This window comes from Catharus ustulatus, chromosome 4, assembly GCF_009819885.2.
Source record: "Catharus ustulatus isolate bCatUst1 chromosome 4, bCatUst1.pri.v2, whole genome shotgun sequence".
Taxonomy (NCBI): Eukaryota; Metazoa; Chordata; class Aves; order Passeriformes; family Turdidae; genus Catharus; species Catharus ustulatus.
The window spans coordinates 15041337-15058684 of NC_046224.1; the positions used below are offsets into that span (position 1 = coordinate 15041337).

The window sequence follows — 17348 nt, forward strand, 5'->3', positions numbered from 1 at the left end:
AGAAAAGGGTTGCACTTCAATAGATAAATTTGCACTCCCACATTTACTGAGAATGAAACATCTAATGCCACTCTGGATTTGGTGATTTAGGAGACATTTGGTGTCATTACCTGGAGACATTTGATGTCCCTCTTCCCAAAGTTTCAAAACTCCTGGAATCACTCATGCATTTTTTTATGTAACAACTTTTCTACACAGGGCAACAAATAGTACTACAGAAATTAAAAGTGGTGCTGAATGATGTAAAGAAAATAACAACGCAGAATAAAAAATTCTTTAGGATTCTCTCATTTCAAAATTCAAATTCTTAATCTGTGATGATTTTAAATAACCAGCTGTTCTAAAACAAGTGTAATATTTGAACAACAAAAAAGATATGTTAAAAATTAAAGCTACTTTCATTATTAATTTGCTGGTAATATAGAGAGAAATGCTGTTTTCCTACAAATCAAAAGCACTCAAATGTCCTGGTTAAAAAGAATGGTGTTGGGCTGAACATAAACCTGTCATTTACACTTTCTGACCAATTAGTTATCATTGGGATAGAGCTTGTTTCACCTACTTTATTGGTTAATAACACAGTCCTCTATACAAGATCTGGTTGTATGAACTTTATTTACAGACTACCCAGGGAACAGACAGGGTTCTAGATCACAATACATCTGACTTCATGATGAGACAAATTGGGCTCTTGAAATTCTTGCTTTTTGTCTATAAAGGCAGCTCAGAAACAGACAGAAAACGTCAAAATCTAAATTGAGTTGCAAGAATCTTACTCTCTCTATAAAAAAACTGAATGCATGACAAACTAATTCTAAATGTGTAACTGAATAAAATTCTTCAAGGTCTTAGTTTTGTAGATGAAGCACATACTCGCCACAAACTATTTTCCAGTGTTACCCCAAACAAAATTTTAGATAGAAGCTTTTTCTTCATGGGAGGTGTTAAATCTCAAATACAAATAAACTGATTTATGACTATAGTGTATCCCTAGTACATCAGATTTGGATTATAAAAAGCAAAAAAGAAAAGAAAAACAATTACCTTCACTATCAATATCATCACTCAAAGGAAAAATACTGTCCACTAATGGGTCAGGTATGAAATTCCAATCATAGTTTCTATCCACTCCATCTTCAGACAAGTTTGGATCAGAGGAAGCTCTTGATCTGTCCTCTGAAATGTTCTTCATCTGGTATTTGAGCACCATCCTTGCCAGTGCAGATCCTGCATCTGTTTGTACAAGAAATGGAAAATTAAAAATAATCTCCAAGAAATCTAAGTAGTTTCAACAAAGTAACAGAAATAAATTGATTTATTTTCAAGTTTTGCCAAAATTTCTATAGGAAGCTGAATGCTATGAAGAGATTCTCAAATGAAACTCTTGACCCAAAACACATTTATAGAATCATCAAAAGATACTGACACATTTTATACAGCAATTTCTATACATACTCACTCTGTTTTCTTGTTTGGGTAAGTTTATCTGGGAACAAAGGAATAAGCCAAGAAGGCTCTAATCTGCCAAAACCAAATCCTCCAAGACATATACTGCTGTTGGTGACATCGAGGCTAAGCTTCTTCAAGAGCAAGCTGATGATTTGGCTATCTCCTTTCTTTATACTGATGGTCAAAGCACTCCGAACATCCTGCTCTCGAGCACCATTGGCTAATAACAATTCCACCAATTTGGGATTATTTCCTTTCTCACAAACCTAATAGAGAAAAAATTAAAACAAACCAAGAATATGAAGCATTCAAGTAACAGCTCAGACTGCATTAAGATGCTTGTCTTAAATTCAGAGTGACTTTATTTTAAGGATTGTGTCTCTTACTCAGTTATGTAACTCATTACTCCTTGGAGCATATGCCTGCCTAAGGCGTCTGAGTATCAATTCCCACTTTCATGAAGGCTTTGCCCAAATGCATCAAATGCTTTAGATCTGCAGTTGTAACTTTTGTCATGAGTGCACACAATTTTCAGGCAGAAAAGAATGGTAATTTATCAGGTTTGGTTATTGCATGTGGTCTATTGCATCTCCATTTATTTATCTGTTTAGTGAAAAACTTGAGGGTTATCACCTGATATTTAACAGGCAACAATAGTCAGTCTCATCAAGCCTTGCCTAATGATAGTGAGCTCGGCTCTACTGGCTTTAACTACCTGAAAGGAGGGTGTAGCCAGGAGGAGATCAGCTACTTCTCCCAGGCAACCAATGACAGGACAAGAGGAAATGGCCTCAAGTTGCACCAGGGTAGGTTCAGGTTGGACGTCAGGAAGAATTTCTGCACTGACAGAGTGGTTAAGCATTGAAACCCTAAGAGGTGCAGTTCCCATTCCTGGAAGTGTCCAAGAAACAAGTGGATGTGGCACTTAGTGCTCTGGCTTAGCTGACAAGGTGGTGTTCAGCCAAAATTTAGACTTCACTATCATGGAGGTCTTTTCCAAACTTTATGTTTCTATGGTTCAGTCAGCTCCTCCCAATCTCCAAGCCTGCATTGCTACACAGACCAGTGTTGATTCTGAATATTAAAAAGATTTTCTAGAATACTTTCAGTTATTTCAGTATGTCCACTGTGGTGTGCTAACCCTGATTTGCCTACCTCATACTCTATGAATGGATGGTCAGTTCCAAACCCAGCTGTGCTTCATCACCCAGACAGTTCTACCAGCAGAACTGAACACTTCCTAATTCCCTTCAGGCAGTATTCAGGGGGTTCTCTCAGACTGTTTAAAACTGTGACACTGAACCAAAATAAAGATGTGTTTATGCATACCACTTAAAAAAAAAATTCAATTTAAAGGTAGTCACAGTGGGCCAGAAGCACTTGTGGGCATGTGGGAGCAGCCTCTCTGTTCCCTGTGTTCTGCCAAATAAATATTTACATGACAACAGAAAGGAACTCAAAAGCACAAACTTTTAAGGAATAAAATAGTATATATATTTCCATGTATTACCTGATAGATCAAAGAGTTAGTTTTTGTCTTCTTATTAATATCAGCTCCCAGTAGAAGTAAACATTCAGCCATAATACTATTGTACTCCATACATGCTTTTTCCAGCATTGTATTTTTTAAATCATCATTTTCAGCTATTTTAGCAAAACATTTACAACACAGGCTTTGAAACTGAATGGAAAGACAAACAACAAAAGTTAGGACAAAAAAGCACCAAAATTTTTCAGTTGTGGAACTGTCACAGAAAGAAGATACCTGCTGATCTCGCTGGTCAGTGAAACACATGGACATCTGGTAGAAAATGACTGTGTCAAATGATTCATTTACCAGCAGCTTTGCAAAACAAGGTGACAAACCAAGAATTGCCAAGATTGCATGAAATCCCTAAGAACACAATGAAAACATTGAAAGAAGTGTTAAAAAGTGTCACTTTAAAACAGGTCATGCAACAAAATCAAATTTCAACCAAAAGATTCTTGCTTTAATTTTTTTGTCTTACTTTTAAACATGCAATAGTTTAACAAATAGGAGAAGTTCAGGAGAGAAGGCAGAAATAGCAGGTGTCTGTTTATACAGCTGTATTATTGGCAGTGACAAATGTACTTGTGATTTCCTGAAAATGTAAAGAGGAAACAATCTCCTTCTAAGGATATGGAATGAAGATACATCCCCTGTTTCAGTGTGTTGCTCTGTAATCCCTGAATTTGAGAAGAACTACTGGACTAAATGAAAAAATTAACAGGTGTATCCAAAAAGTAAGAAGAAATACAAAATTATCCCATGATTCTGCAAGAAACTGAGTAAACTACAGATTCTTCCTCCAAATCCAACCGAAAATAAGTCACTTAAAGTAACTTCCTTATAACAGCACATGATTTTTATTCTCTCTACATTGGTTGCTAAGTTAAATGTGGAAATGCTGGGGGAAAGAACAGCAAAGAAGGGAGGGTGTACTTGCGATATTTCCATACTCATCTGAAAGAGAAATACAGAAATTCTCACAGAAAGCCGATGTCACATACAAACTCTATCCCACTACAAAAATGAAACTGGTAACAAACAGGGAAAACTTCTGAAACAGAGGAAACAGAACTTTACACAAGGATTAAATGTGCATTTACAGATAAAGAACTCTCATTCCATATAGAGACGAGGGTCCAAAGTCTGACTATTCCAGTAATACCTTTTCTTAAATACAGCATTCCTACACTAAGTTCATTCCTGGTGACAAGGCTGGGAACTAAGTTATCTTCTACGACTTCTCAAAGAAGGGCAATCCAATGATGTCAACTTCATGAAATGATTACAGATTGACAGATGGATCATGACTGAGAAATTTGTTCTAGTTTGCAGATGTCAGAAGTTTTAGAAAAACACTTAACCCATGCTTACAGATTCTGGATTGAATATATGCCTCCAAGAAAATAATCTCTACAACAAATGTCTCAGTTTAATTACAAAGGTTTATAATCTAGTAATTTCAATAAAATCAAAATCAAGTAAGATACGGAATTATATGTCAAATAAATATAATTATATTGAAATAATATTCTATGGTTTTGAGCTTTGTTTTCATCTTCACAGACAGAAATGACACATACATGCATCTGGATTTCAGTGACTTCTTTAAATCGTCGCAGAGTGGAAACCAGAACTGCAGACAGGACATGCATAGTTGCAATACACAAACTCTTCCGTGTAATCAAAGAGCGTAGAAGACTCAAACCCAAACACTGTATGTCTAGAAGAAAAATAAATATCATTCAGACACAGATAATTCAGATATTCTGAGTGGAATAAACCCATAATTTAAGTAGTCTTTTAGTAAGATTCCAGAAAGTTACTTGTACAAGCTATTACAGGGCCAGGCATAACTACAACGGGGTGAATGTGAGGACTGTGCAGCACTGCAGCCTTCTCTTGCCATGCAATCTACATCACATCCAACACTAAAGAGACCAACAGATCTCTTACTGCGCCATTCCCATTCTGCTGACAGAAACCTTCCTACCTTGTTCATCTGGATACATCTGCAGGGTGTGAAGCACAGTGTCAGTGGCTCCTTGCTGGGTTAAAATTTCTAGGGCACCAGTGCACTCAGCTACAGAACCAAGCAGTTTTAATCCACACTTCTGAATGCTAGGATTTCCAATAAACTAAAGAAAGGGAGATAAAATCAGATCAAGATTATTCTGCTTACAATGGCAACAGAAGAGTTGCTTGTTCTTAAAGTTGGTCTGTAATAAGTCAATGTTGTTCTTAAGTATGTGAAATAACAGCTAATGTGATAATAAATACCAACAATCACAATTTCAAAAAGATTTTCTTATCAACCTTCAGTTTCAGCCACTCATAACTTCCCCAGATTTTAATCTTTGATTCCGAAAATATTCCCTAGGCACTTTTCTGATGCAAAATTGCAGTTTTTTCACTCAAATTCTCAGTGATAAGTTTACACTGTTTTTCTAGGTCAAGAGGGAGAAAATGTACTTCCTTTGTGATTAAAAAGGTGGGTTTGGTTTTTTTTCTTTTTTTTGAGAACTGGAACAAGTGATAAACATGTTGGCAACTGAAAAAGTATGAAAGGAAAAAGATATGAAGCAACAGAACCAATACCATCCCCCACTTTTAGACAGAGGAAAACTAGGTGAGGCCTAGATCTGAAAGTGTCACAGCCATCACAAATCTACAAAACCTACAAAATTATTTCAATTGAGTCATGCCCATCTTCCTCCTTATTCTGTCTCTAGTTTTTAATTAAATGTGTCAATTTCTAGCCTTCTGGCTGATATGTGGTGGGGTATCCCAAACACAAACCAGTTCCACTGGAAAATGCAATCAGGATGATCATAAAATACCGAAGACCTTCTGAAGAAAAAATTATTTTACCTTCTTTGTTAGCTCCTACATCTGGTATCTTTGGGACAAGATGTCCTTTAGGCACTCTAGAAGTATTTCACTGATACATTACTTGCTCTGAATTTTATAATAAATGTAAGAGACATAAATTTCCTTGACTGAATCTGGTAAGCTTAAAATTACTGAGAGGGACTTCTAAAAATTAGGAACTATTACATTCTGATTGCCATCATGTGAACCTTGAAAATCTTGTAGAGATTGGTTTCTTCTGAAGGCCATGAAGTTGAACATTTATGATCACTAGGATTTAAGATTAATTTCCTGTGCAAAGTTCTTAGTGTTTCCTTAGCAGAGATTGAGTCTGCTTCAGCCTTTCATTTTTCAGCTTCAAGGTACTGTGGTCATTCTATTTTACAGGGACTGGAAAAATTTGAACAGTGAAAAGAATGCAGACAACTGAGCTGTCCACTGAGTTCTAAGTGTAGCTGAGGTGTAGGCATGAGGACACTTTTCATACATACACTAACCTGTTTTGAGAAAAAAGAAATACCAAATAAACCGTACCCTTGAAAAAAACCACTAGTTTTTAAAAAAATAAATATAATTTGGAATTACTATATAAAGGATCATCTAACACACTCCAGAAAAGAAAGTAAGAAGAAACCCTAAAAGATTCAAGATTGTTAACTCCAAAAAACTTGGGAGTTAAGATTAATTCTATAAAATCAGTAGGAAAATCAATACAGAATTAAAATTTACAAATTATTAACCACTTCAAGTGTAAAATAATGACAAAATCCATTAGAATAAAGCTTTAACTGTACCCTGTTTAAAGCATTAAGCACCAATGAGTGAGTTCCCTCCAACAGACACTGGCTTTTAATGACTTTTCCTGTAAGCGCAAAAGCAGCATCTCCCACATCTCTGGAAGAACCATTCTGGTGTTCATTCTTTGTATCTGCAACAATGGAAAACAGCCTTCCTCAGAACAGCAGATTTCATATTCTCCCCATCATTAACCCAATAATACAATCTAACAATCAAATGAACACTGAGGTAACTCAGAGAGCATATTTCAGATCTTATGGTACTTTCAGAACACTGTATTGCAGAGACTGGAATCCCTCCAGATTTACATTGTAAAGTGAGTACATTGTGTTTGAAAGGAAAATTTCACCACATATTTGCTCACTGCTTACTATGAAAATACAAAATCGTGCCAAAGAATCTGTTCTAAGCTACATTGCAATATATTACTTTTTTGAGCTATGGAGTTTCCTGAAACCTACTTCAGAATGCCTCTTCCTTCTGGTAAGGAGACACTATAGAGAAGCTATAAACTATTTGCTCTTGCTCACTTGGCAGCACATCATAGGACAAATTTTACACGCAGATGATATTAAGTGGAATATAAGCATATACAAAAAAAAAAAAGGGAAAGGTCTTTCAGATTTACTCTTCTTGTAGCTTTTGGCACTTGTAGCCAAGTGCCACTACAGAAAGTACCCAGAGATCCTTTCAAAGTCACTTCAGCATTCATATTTATTGTGATTACTATTTTTCCCATGAATTACTTTTTTATTCCCCAATTAACCTGTAAGTTCCAACATTCGGTTGGTGCTCTCTGTGTTTCATTACAGTTTAGAAGGGCCTCACTTCCAGGATACTGGCAAGCAAAGCCCCTTGCCTCCATGTTAGAACACACATATCAAGTCTAAGTCTTGCTTTTCATTGAAAAAAGAGGAAAGTATCAGGATTAGAACTCTAACAAAAGAAGGAAACTGAAAACCCACAATCAGTCTGCATATTAACCAGGTTACTATTTTCAGACTTATTGGTTTTGTAAATGTTCAGCTAAAACTTCTGAGAGATACTTGCAAAAGATTGTTCTGAAAAAAAATTAGTACCCCATGTCTGTACTCCTATACTCAATATCAGAGGGAAAAAAGCAGAACCCTTAGCAGTACACTGAAAAAAAGAGCTAAAATTTTCCAAAATTCTACTAAAGGCATAAAACTAATAAAGAACATTTTTCCCCCTCGGTATTGCTGATAAAGAGGGGTTTTGGGTTTTTTTGGAAAGAAATTTCTAAACTAGTCAGTTTGGTTTCTCCTTTTTGATAGAAAGTAGTACTAGCTGTATATTTTATATCTTTATATTTAAAGATCACTGTCCAGTTTTTATGTTCCTTCCAAGAGATACTATCAAAGCGATTGCATTTTGTGGTACAACAATGTTCATGTCATTACCATGCATCATCAATTCCCTTTAAGTGAGAGCACTTAAATGACACTGATAGCTGCACACTTATTCCCTGAATTCCTTTGAAGTAATGGAGCTAATTCTTTACTGATGAAGTTAAAGTGAAATCAGCAGTGATAATTTTGGTTACCTTCAATACCTCAAATATTTTCTCCCATCTTGTATATTCCTAAAGACTTACAGCTGCTTTCTGCTATATACAAACTACAATAACTTTCTGAAGTCCCATTAAAAGTTGTCTCATTAGATAAACTAGACTTATTAGATATTAGATAGACTAAAACCTAGCTATCTGTGTCTGATTTGGTGTACGCCTTTGCATGACTTACTGGGCATCATGAAGTGCAAGAGGACTCGAAGTGCTTCCAGTTGTACAGAGTGTGATTTTTCATGTTTCCTCATGGCTTTTACAACTTCTGAGACTGCTACTGTCATTACATCCAGGTGAGGGAAACTGAAAATAATTTTTATAAAATAAATAAAAGAATGCATTTCTAAATTTTACATATATTTGTCCTTAATTAACACAGTGTGATAACCCTTTGGAACACTAAAGCTGAAGCATAAATTAAACTGTGGTACTTTTCTTCATCATAGTAAATTATTTTCATGCCAATCAATTAATTCAGTCTATGTAAATAACTGCCTCCTAGCAAAGAAAGTAGTATTAACAAAATGCTATTTTAATAATCAGAGGAAATTTTGTGGGAAATTTCTTGTCTATTAATGGAATTCAGTGCGGCTAACAGGAGGGGAGATCACCCAGCAACTGTCTATTTGAATTTCACTGCTCAAGAACCACGAAAGGAAAAATGTGCTGCTCCCTACACACACCCACTTGGGCATTTGACTACAGGGCTTACAAAATTCCACATCTTAAACAGGGCGGTCAGTCTATGGTCAATTTTACTACCAGTCAACAACTCCAATGTAATCACTCATGGCACAGAATCTCAAAACCCTCCACCATGGAAGTGGACATGCATTTCTAATTTTATTACCTTCCTTCGAAAACATGATTCAGAATCCTGCAGGCACTTTCAACCACTTCAGGAGAATGTGGATGTTTCTTCATTATTTCCAAAACATTCATATGTATGCCTTTTGCCAGGAGTGTCCTCCTAATGTTTACTAAAACACAAAATTGCAAGCATCCTATAAGTAAATCTTTCTTTCTGTGTAGTTCTCATAAATAACATTTTCCCTCCTTTTTTTTTCTCAATGTTTTTGCCTCACCAAACAGACATAATAGTATAAATTAAAATGGGAAACAAGTTGAGCTGAAGCTGACTTCTGTTTGCATAGCTTAACCAAACACATAATTTCTGACTATCTAATAAGTTTCTAAATATCTGCTACTTTTACTTAGGTAAAGTTAACATATGGGAAGGAGAATGTATAGCCTTACTTACATTTTCAGAAATGTTTATTCTTAAACTTTTTCCTTGTAATTGCATTCTATGATCATGTAGGAAAGCTAGAGCTTAAAACTTCAAAAAACCTTCTAACTTCCAAAATTAAACTTTAAAAATGAACTTGTATTTATTAATTCTATTTACTTTTTAATTCATTTTTTGCAAATCCAAATATCACAAGGACAAGTTGTACCTATAACTGTAACTAATAAAAATTAGAATACTATTAAAATTATCATAGTAACTACCACCAAATCTTGTTACTTGCAGTTCAGTACATCCATTTCAGGTGGTTTGTTCAAGCAATACTGAATTATGCCAGAGGGTTTTACTAAGCTGCTTTTTTATGTTTATAATTTCAGGGGAAAAAAATTAAAAAGGAAGAAAAACTTCCTTTAGATTTCCTAAAGGATTCAGAGGCCCACTTGTCAGTAACATGTTATGAAAGAAAGCAGCTGATATATGGTAATGGTATGCATATGTTTATGAGATCTATTTCTCAGTATAAATACATACTGATCTCATAAATCATTATAAAACCTTTTCTGTGTTAAGTTTTATGTACTTGGATGGCTCAATGAACTGGTGATAAAACAATACTTTCTCACCTAGAGAATGGTAATTAAGTGTTAGGATTTTTCTTCCTATCTAGCCAGTGGTTTTCAATGTGCAGTCTGCAAACCACTTGAGGTCCATAACCATTTCAAAGGATTCTGACCAAGTTATCTAACAAAAGCAGGCCAACTGTCAGTAGACTTAAATACTCTACTCAGGGGTCCACATCTCCACTGAAAAAATTTGAGGGGGTCTGCAAATTGAAAAAAGTTAAGAAACCATATTAGGGACATGATCAAGAGTAAAGCAATTTTGAAAACTGTCATGCATATGCTTAAGTTGCTACACAATTTGATTCACTGAAGTCAACAGGACTGTGTTAAGTAAGAAAGTAGTATTTGTTGGGCTGTGTTCCTTATCCATGTGATTTTTCAACAAACGCTGCTCTTGGCAAAATTCAAACATGTGATGAATATGTAAACAAACATACAAAGAGAGCACAGTTTTTTCATGTCTCCTACTCCAAAAAGTAGCAATTGCAACACAAACTGAGAGAGAACTCTTAATTTCCTCATATTTTTGATACTAGCCAACAGTAACTTTTTCAAAGCACAGAATAAATTTCTTACTTATCACAACAACATAATATTCTAATCACAGGGAATACTGTATTCATTCAACAGTACACTAAATTCTCTTCAATAATTTGTAATAACTTTCTGCTGAATGAGAAGAAAAGATAATTGAAGTCCCTTACCATTCTGTTGTGACAAAATTGCCAAGGTACTAGCAGCTGCCTGAAACACTTCTTTTGAAGAGGAGTGCATCAGCATGGAGAGCATCACTGCTCTGTCTACTGGGAACCTTTCAGAGAGAAACAAATCAGTGCACATTGACTGTATTACAGCAGTTACTTAATAATTGCAGTTCAGTCTCTTAAAAAGTTATTACATAACATAATGAGAATTTCAGGTAATTGCTCTTGGTTTCTAATACGTTTCCAGAGCAACAGCTGACAGAAAACCCTTTGTAACCTATGCAACTTTGTCTAGTCTGAGTCTCACTGAATTCCTTGGAACCATGCTTTCCAAAGGACCTGAGGTCCAGAAAGGGGTATGAACAGGCTTACAAAACTTCAGTGACTAAAATTGTAAGGAACTCTGACAAATAGTTTAATTAAAATGGAAATCTGTGTCTTATCCACTCCTAGTAGAGTCTCCCTAATGAGGCAGCATTCTCTCTACAATGCCTTTACATCTGATTTGAGGGAAAATGAGCACTGCTTTTCTACACTCCTTACATGCTAGGTATCTTAATCTTGTCTGTTTTCCCTACATTCTTTATCTCTGTTGCAACTGAAGACAAAATTCCTTATGAACTGCAAAAATTAGCTCTAATAGGTTGTGTTCTGACCCTTTCTGAAAACACTAGTAGATTTTCCTGAGTCAAGGTTAACACACTTTGGAAGAAACTTTTCCAGGTGTGGTTGACCATCATGCACTTCATCTACTACAAAACTAAAAATAAGTGAAAAGTGAAACATCAAATGGTTTAATAACAGGCACTCATTTCTTTCATTTCCAAAAATCCAATTTAAGACAACACTGACTGATTATCTCCATCTCCAATCTTCTCATGAAGGTTGCGCTGATACAGAAACAGATTTTTCAAAGCCCAGCATGCAGCCTCCTAAATATAAACCAAAACAAAAAGATTATGAAAATACATCTTTAGAAGATTAAAAACATATGAAAACACATAGATAGTTTGCTTTTCAGTTCACAGAAGAGGTACACGGTACTTTATGCAGAAATACAACAAAATGTACACTGTCACATTCTTTATAGCGCGGATAGGCCCAAGTTACAAACATGTGACTGTCTCATTATTTGATTTGCATTTTGATATCTATTTTAGGCCAAGATTAATTCTTCTGCTGATGGGCCTGTGTTTGACTGTTGGATACAGAAGAGATATGTAAACAGCAATTTTCGCATGGTTAAGGTTTCAGGCACAAGCCTCATCTTAACTACCTACATTTGATCCAAAGAAAACTAAAATCTCTTGAGATGAACAAAGGCTAGAAAGGTAAGATTTATTCTAAATTTAATCCAGACATTAAGGTCTTTTTTTTGCCTGAGGATAAGAAAAGTATGTTTCTAAACATTTTATTCAATACATAATACAGTCTTTCCATATTCCCATCATAATTTCTCACCAGCACATCTGTATTTTTTCGATGCAGTTCTAATGCTCTGTAACATGCTTCCAACCAGCATAACTTTTCTTCCTCCTCCTCTTCTTTTCTTTCCTCCAAGTCCCGGTTTAAGAATATTGTTTCAGCTTAAAATATAAAATATTTACAATAAATTCTTATTGTGAAAACTAAACACTCGTGTCTTAACCTTTCTGCAGTCATGGAGGCACCCACAGTGGCAACATGTGAAAATCAGTGGGAAGATAAGCCTTTTCTGGGAAGGGAGAAATCTTTCTGATATAAACTCTGAAACAGATTCGAAAAATATCTTCAAGGTTATAAAGAGAGTTAAAAACTTAAGTGTAGTGTAGTAAATGAGCCACACAGTTACAGATCAGTCTAGGTTTTGGCTCTGAAAAAATGTGCATGTACCTCTTTTTGCTGTATATTTATGTACAGAATACCACAGACATAAAATATAACTCTGAATAATTTGCACAGAACCACTTATTGCAGACCCATCTACACTCTGAATCAATGCTGTTAAAAAACAAAATGCAAATTAGAGTTGCTAAGAGAGAAATATCCGGTCCTAGAAAGTGCACAGAATTTGTAATAGGCAATTTTCTACCTGTGATTTTTTCAGCAATTAAGGGAAAGAAAGAGATACCAACACTGAGCATATCTGAGGCGTAAAGGAATATGTACTGATTTCTAATCTTTGCTATTCTGGGGACTCTTATACAGCCTTTCTACTGACTCTTATATGTAGTCATTACTCAAGGACAAAGAAGATCAGATTCTTAGTTTTTTCCCATTAGCTACCTAATTTCTGTCTGAACTGTACTTGAGGAAGAGTCTACATCTTTTAATTGATTTCAGAACTCAAGCACAAGCACTGATTTTGTGTTGCTATCAACTGCCACAATACAAGTACTGTCATACCTGGCAAAAACAACATCAAATCAGTGTAGTTATCACTGGAGAGTTTATTTTAAGAAGGGATTATCCAAAATTTGTCTATGAATAAACAGTTTGCTCTGTTCAGATCTGTCAACATAACTTACCACCTCTGAACACTGTGCAGATGTTGGGCATATGATATGAACACAGTCTCAACACAGTGAAACAGCAAACTGTAATCATGTAGGAAATCCAGTTTTGTTGAAGCTATCCTGCCTGAGGCTTTTGTGTTAAAGAAATGGAGTTTGATATTATTACAGGAAATTACTAGAATGGAAAAATTAACAAGCAGATAGAGATTTACTCACTTAGAAGAGCTAAACAACTGAGAGCTGCTGCTTGCAATTTCGCATTTTCAGGATATGTTGTAACAGCCTTCACAATGACTTCTGGAACCTTATGTAATACAAGGATATTGAAAAAATTTCCTGAAACCAGATAAGGTATCAAATTAACACAAGCACATACATAGAGCTTTACATGCATTTAACATAAATTTCTCAGCACATATTGCACAAACTTTTTACCAAATGTTGGTTTTCTTATCACAGGGCTTGACACACCAAAATTTTATTTGTGGAAAGAAGACATTAAGGATAAAAACCAGTTGGGATCTACATTTTTTGTGGGCCTTTTTATTTTTTTTTTTCTTTACACGAGGCAGAGTGTTAATGCAAAATGAAACACACACTGTCATCAAAATAAGAAAAATACAGTTGATGTATCATTTGCAGACTTCCCGTCAGGAAGCAAATGCAGTCCTGGTCCTGAATTCCTGCAATGATTTGATTTATCCTATGACACAAGTAATTTAACCCTAGTTTACTCTCTGGCTTTGCCCTCCTCATTAAATAAATCAAGGCCAGCGTTATAAATATAGAACAGATTCCTTCTGGAACAGAAGAAAGCCTCTGGATAATAAATATATTTAAAGTATAACAATTATTATAATCTGTACAGTATTTATTATAGGCTGAATATAAGGCACTCTCCAAAAAGCAAGCAAATTCAAACAACTTCTTTGTTTGGAAATATCATGCAGAAAATAATAGACCAACACTCACTCTGTCAAAGACGGTTTGATAGCTATAGTTTCTATTTGGATATTCAATTTAATTTAAATCTTGATTAGCAAAAATGAGAGTATCAATTAGCAAAAATCAGAGTAGTAATGTGAAAGATCAGTTGTATGGTCATGTTATATCTGCATTGCTGTTCCTTAACATATTTTAATGGAAAGGTACATTTGTGTAAACACATTACTAACCTAAAAAAATAATAAACCTAGGCTATGTGATGAGCAATTTTATTGGACTTGTGGCTGGTCAAACAGGTGTGAGCCAGTTAAAATTCCAAAGACAGTCAAATTTAGGATAGTCATTACGAGATTAGCAAGAATGTGTGATGGTGATTTTGGAAGCTGGTAGATGCTGACTTTACCATTTCACTGCCAGTTTACATGGGTTTAGAAAGACAGTGTCCATCAGAATAATCTGGAAGGCAACACTGGATACACGTAAGAAAATCTTGCAGACTTTCCAGGACCACCTAACAATTTCACATCTGTTCCCATAACTGAGTGGTGCTGTGAACACCTATTCCATAACTCTACTACAGTAGCTCTTTATTAAGATGAGGGCCTCAAAGAAGAAATGGATCTTGTGACTGCTTTTCTGCCAGTCTTTGTTGCTGGTCAGCATAAACACACAGCAAACATCTGATTGAAACCAGGCTGGTTGCACTTATGGCAAGATCAAGGCCTGTCAACCAAGTTGCTGTGTCCCCACAAGAGCTTGGTTTCCCTGCCTATCTTCAGTTAACCTTGCACAGCAAGATTAGCATTACCTCTTGCCAAAAAAACCCTGCAATTACCACCTCAGCAGCCACCACAATTTCTTAATAATCATATCTGGCTTTCTGAAGGGAAATGGGAAGTTGCTCTGGATTGCACTCAGGTCTGATCTGTATTTTCTACCATATCTGCATGAAGAAGTGGAAACAGATGGTGAAAAGATGGGACCAACTTTATTATGGGGAGTCACGTACCAGTACCAGCATCTGCAGTAGCTTCAGGCCACCACCTGCAGAAATTGGGAAGTCTAACTCTTGAAGAAGAACCAGCCATGGAGTGAGGGCTGCTCAGGCAGCTGCTTACGGTGGATTTGTATGCAGCAGAGGGAAAAACATATTTATTTTCATTTGAACTTCCTACTATGTGGTTCTTGGCAAGTGCTCAAATGGATTTACTATGGTCACAAGAGTGAGAACAGAACTGCTAAGAGGCACAACTTTTTGCCACTGACATAATTTCTCTTGATGTGACACCAGCCCATTTTAGCCCACACAACTAAAGTACTTTTGCTCAAGTCAAGGCAAGTCCAGAACCCAGTGATTCATTCACTGCTGCAGCACAGGGAGGCCCCAAAACAGGCATCATCACTGTCAGAAATGCAGCACAGGTCTCTGAAGGTAAATGCATTGCAAGGAGGAAAACGACAGTTTTAGAGAACACTTTTCAATTAATTTTGTAGCACCAGTTGTTTCTCACAAATTCACCACTGGCACTTCAAAAGATGAAATCTCTAAGTAATTTACTTCTTTTCTGTAGAAACTTCATACAGAATCAGACCTACTCATTTCCCATTTTTCCCTTGTGCATCTCACCCTTCTTCACCTCATTATTTCCCCCTAACTTCAGTCCTTTATGGCAGCTGCTCACTCTTACTTATATTTAGCACATAAGGACAGGATATTGACCGTGGCCAGGGTTTTGCACCATTACACATAAGGATCTGTGCACCATCCTGAGGATTTACTGGAATAGCAGTTGTTGCCTGTAAACACTCCCAGTTAACTCCAACTCCTACACAGCCAGAATAAGCTGACTCTATATAAACAACTTTGTGAACTTACCCAATGTAAGCTTGTGCAACAAACAGCAACTCACTTCCTGAACTCTTTCACTACTGGGGAATCTTTTCATCACTTCCACTACAACATTGTAGCAGCGAACATTTCCCGACATGAGCACTTCAACATTGCTGGCTAAAGAAAGAAACAGAAACAAAAACTGATTCTTAAGAAAGAGAAAAAAAAATTGACTGGATTCTAATTCCAACTTTAGTTAAATAGATTTATTTAGAGAAGTGCGACTATATTGCAGTTTTTACTTTGCATCTTGAAAAAAAGGTGGCTTTATTTCTTGACATGGCCATAAAAGACATAAATGACAATGAACATTTAGAAATTATGCATTAAAACCTAGAGAATTAAGTGCGAGGATTTTTCTTCCTATCTAGCCAGTGGTTTTCAATGGGCAGTCAAAATTCAGATTAATATTTTTGGTTTTCTCCCTTTCTGTATCAGGCCATGTAACAGAAACTTCCTCCCAAACTAATCTTAGGTTGCTTTTTTCTTAAATGTGAACAAGTTACTTTAAAGTATTATATCAATCTTATAAATGGTATTTCTAATGTGATTATGATCAAGTACATATTTGACAGTATTTCAATAATATTCCCAGGGACACAAAATTAACAAACAATTCAGATTTTTTTTTCTCATAAAATTTATTCTGTAGTAATTTATTTGGTTTAATAATGTATTTCTGAATTTCCTTCTTTTTCAGGGGGCAAGTGAGGAAGTTATTATTTTCATATAAATGAGTTCTACTGTATATCTGTTGTGTACTGAGGGTACTGAAATATTCACCTAATGTTCCTGCAATATTTTAAAATCCATTACACACCCTGTATTTCACAGAGTCACAGAAGGCTGACATTGGACGGAACAGCTAAAAGGTCATGGTGTCCAACCCACATGCTCAAGCAGGGCTGCCTACAACAGGTTGTCCAGAAGGCTTCTGAGTATTTCCAAGGATGGAAACTTCATAGCCCCTCCAAGAAAACTGTGCCAGAGTTTGGTCACTCTCACCCTGTTTACTGTTTATTACTCAGGCCAGATACAGAAACCAACAGGGCAATCATGTAAGCCCATACAAAGACAGAATGTCTCCATTCCAACTGAGGACAGAGTGATCTCACATAGAGTAATTTCAGGCAAAACAGCAACATGGTAGATAAAACACATATGAATAGCATATGAAATATGAAAGTATTCTTGTAGTATTTCTATCCAG

At 35.8% G+C, this 17348-nt stretch overlaps 1 protein-coding gene across 3 annotated transcripts in view; it reads right to left on the reverse strand.

Annotated features, from left to right (window-relative positions):
• LRRK2 (leucine rich repeat kinase 2) overlaps window positions 1-17348 on the reverse strand; it is a 62998-nt gene that overhangs the window by 33089 nt on the left and 12561 nt on the right. For 2 of the 3 annotated variants that reach the window (XM_033057910.2, XM_033057909.2), the window contains exons 7-20: window positions 16124-16255; window positions 13519-13638; window positions 12269-12393; window positions 11660-11739; window positions 10808-10914; window positions 9082-9211; window positions 8410-8534; window positions 6643-6776; window positions 4971-5115; window positions 4561-4700; window positions 3215-3343; window positions 2960-3130; window positions 1460-1715; window positions 1045-1233 (exon numbers count right to left, since the gene is read on the reverse strand). In XM_033057910.2, coding sequence (XP_032913801.1) covers window positions 1045-1233; window positions 1460-1715; window positions 2960-3130; window positions 3215-3343; window positions 4561-4700; window positions 4971-5115; window positions 6643-6776; window positions 8410-8534; window positions 9082-9211; window positions 10808-10914; window positions 11660-11739; window positions 12269-12393; window positions 13519-13638; window positions 16124-16255 — 1983 coding nt within the window. Of the gene's footprint in view, window positions 1-1044; window positions 1234-1459; window positions 1716-2959; window positions 3131-3214; window positions 3344-4560; window positions 4701-4970; window positions 5116-6642; window positions 6777-8409; window positions 8535-9081; window positions 9212-10103; window positions 10206-10807; window positions 10915-11659; window positions 11740-12268; window positions 12394-13518; window positions 13639-16123; window positions 16256-17348 lie in introns of those variants that run through there. The other variant, XM_033057911.1, reaches the window with a different exon arrangement.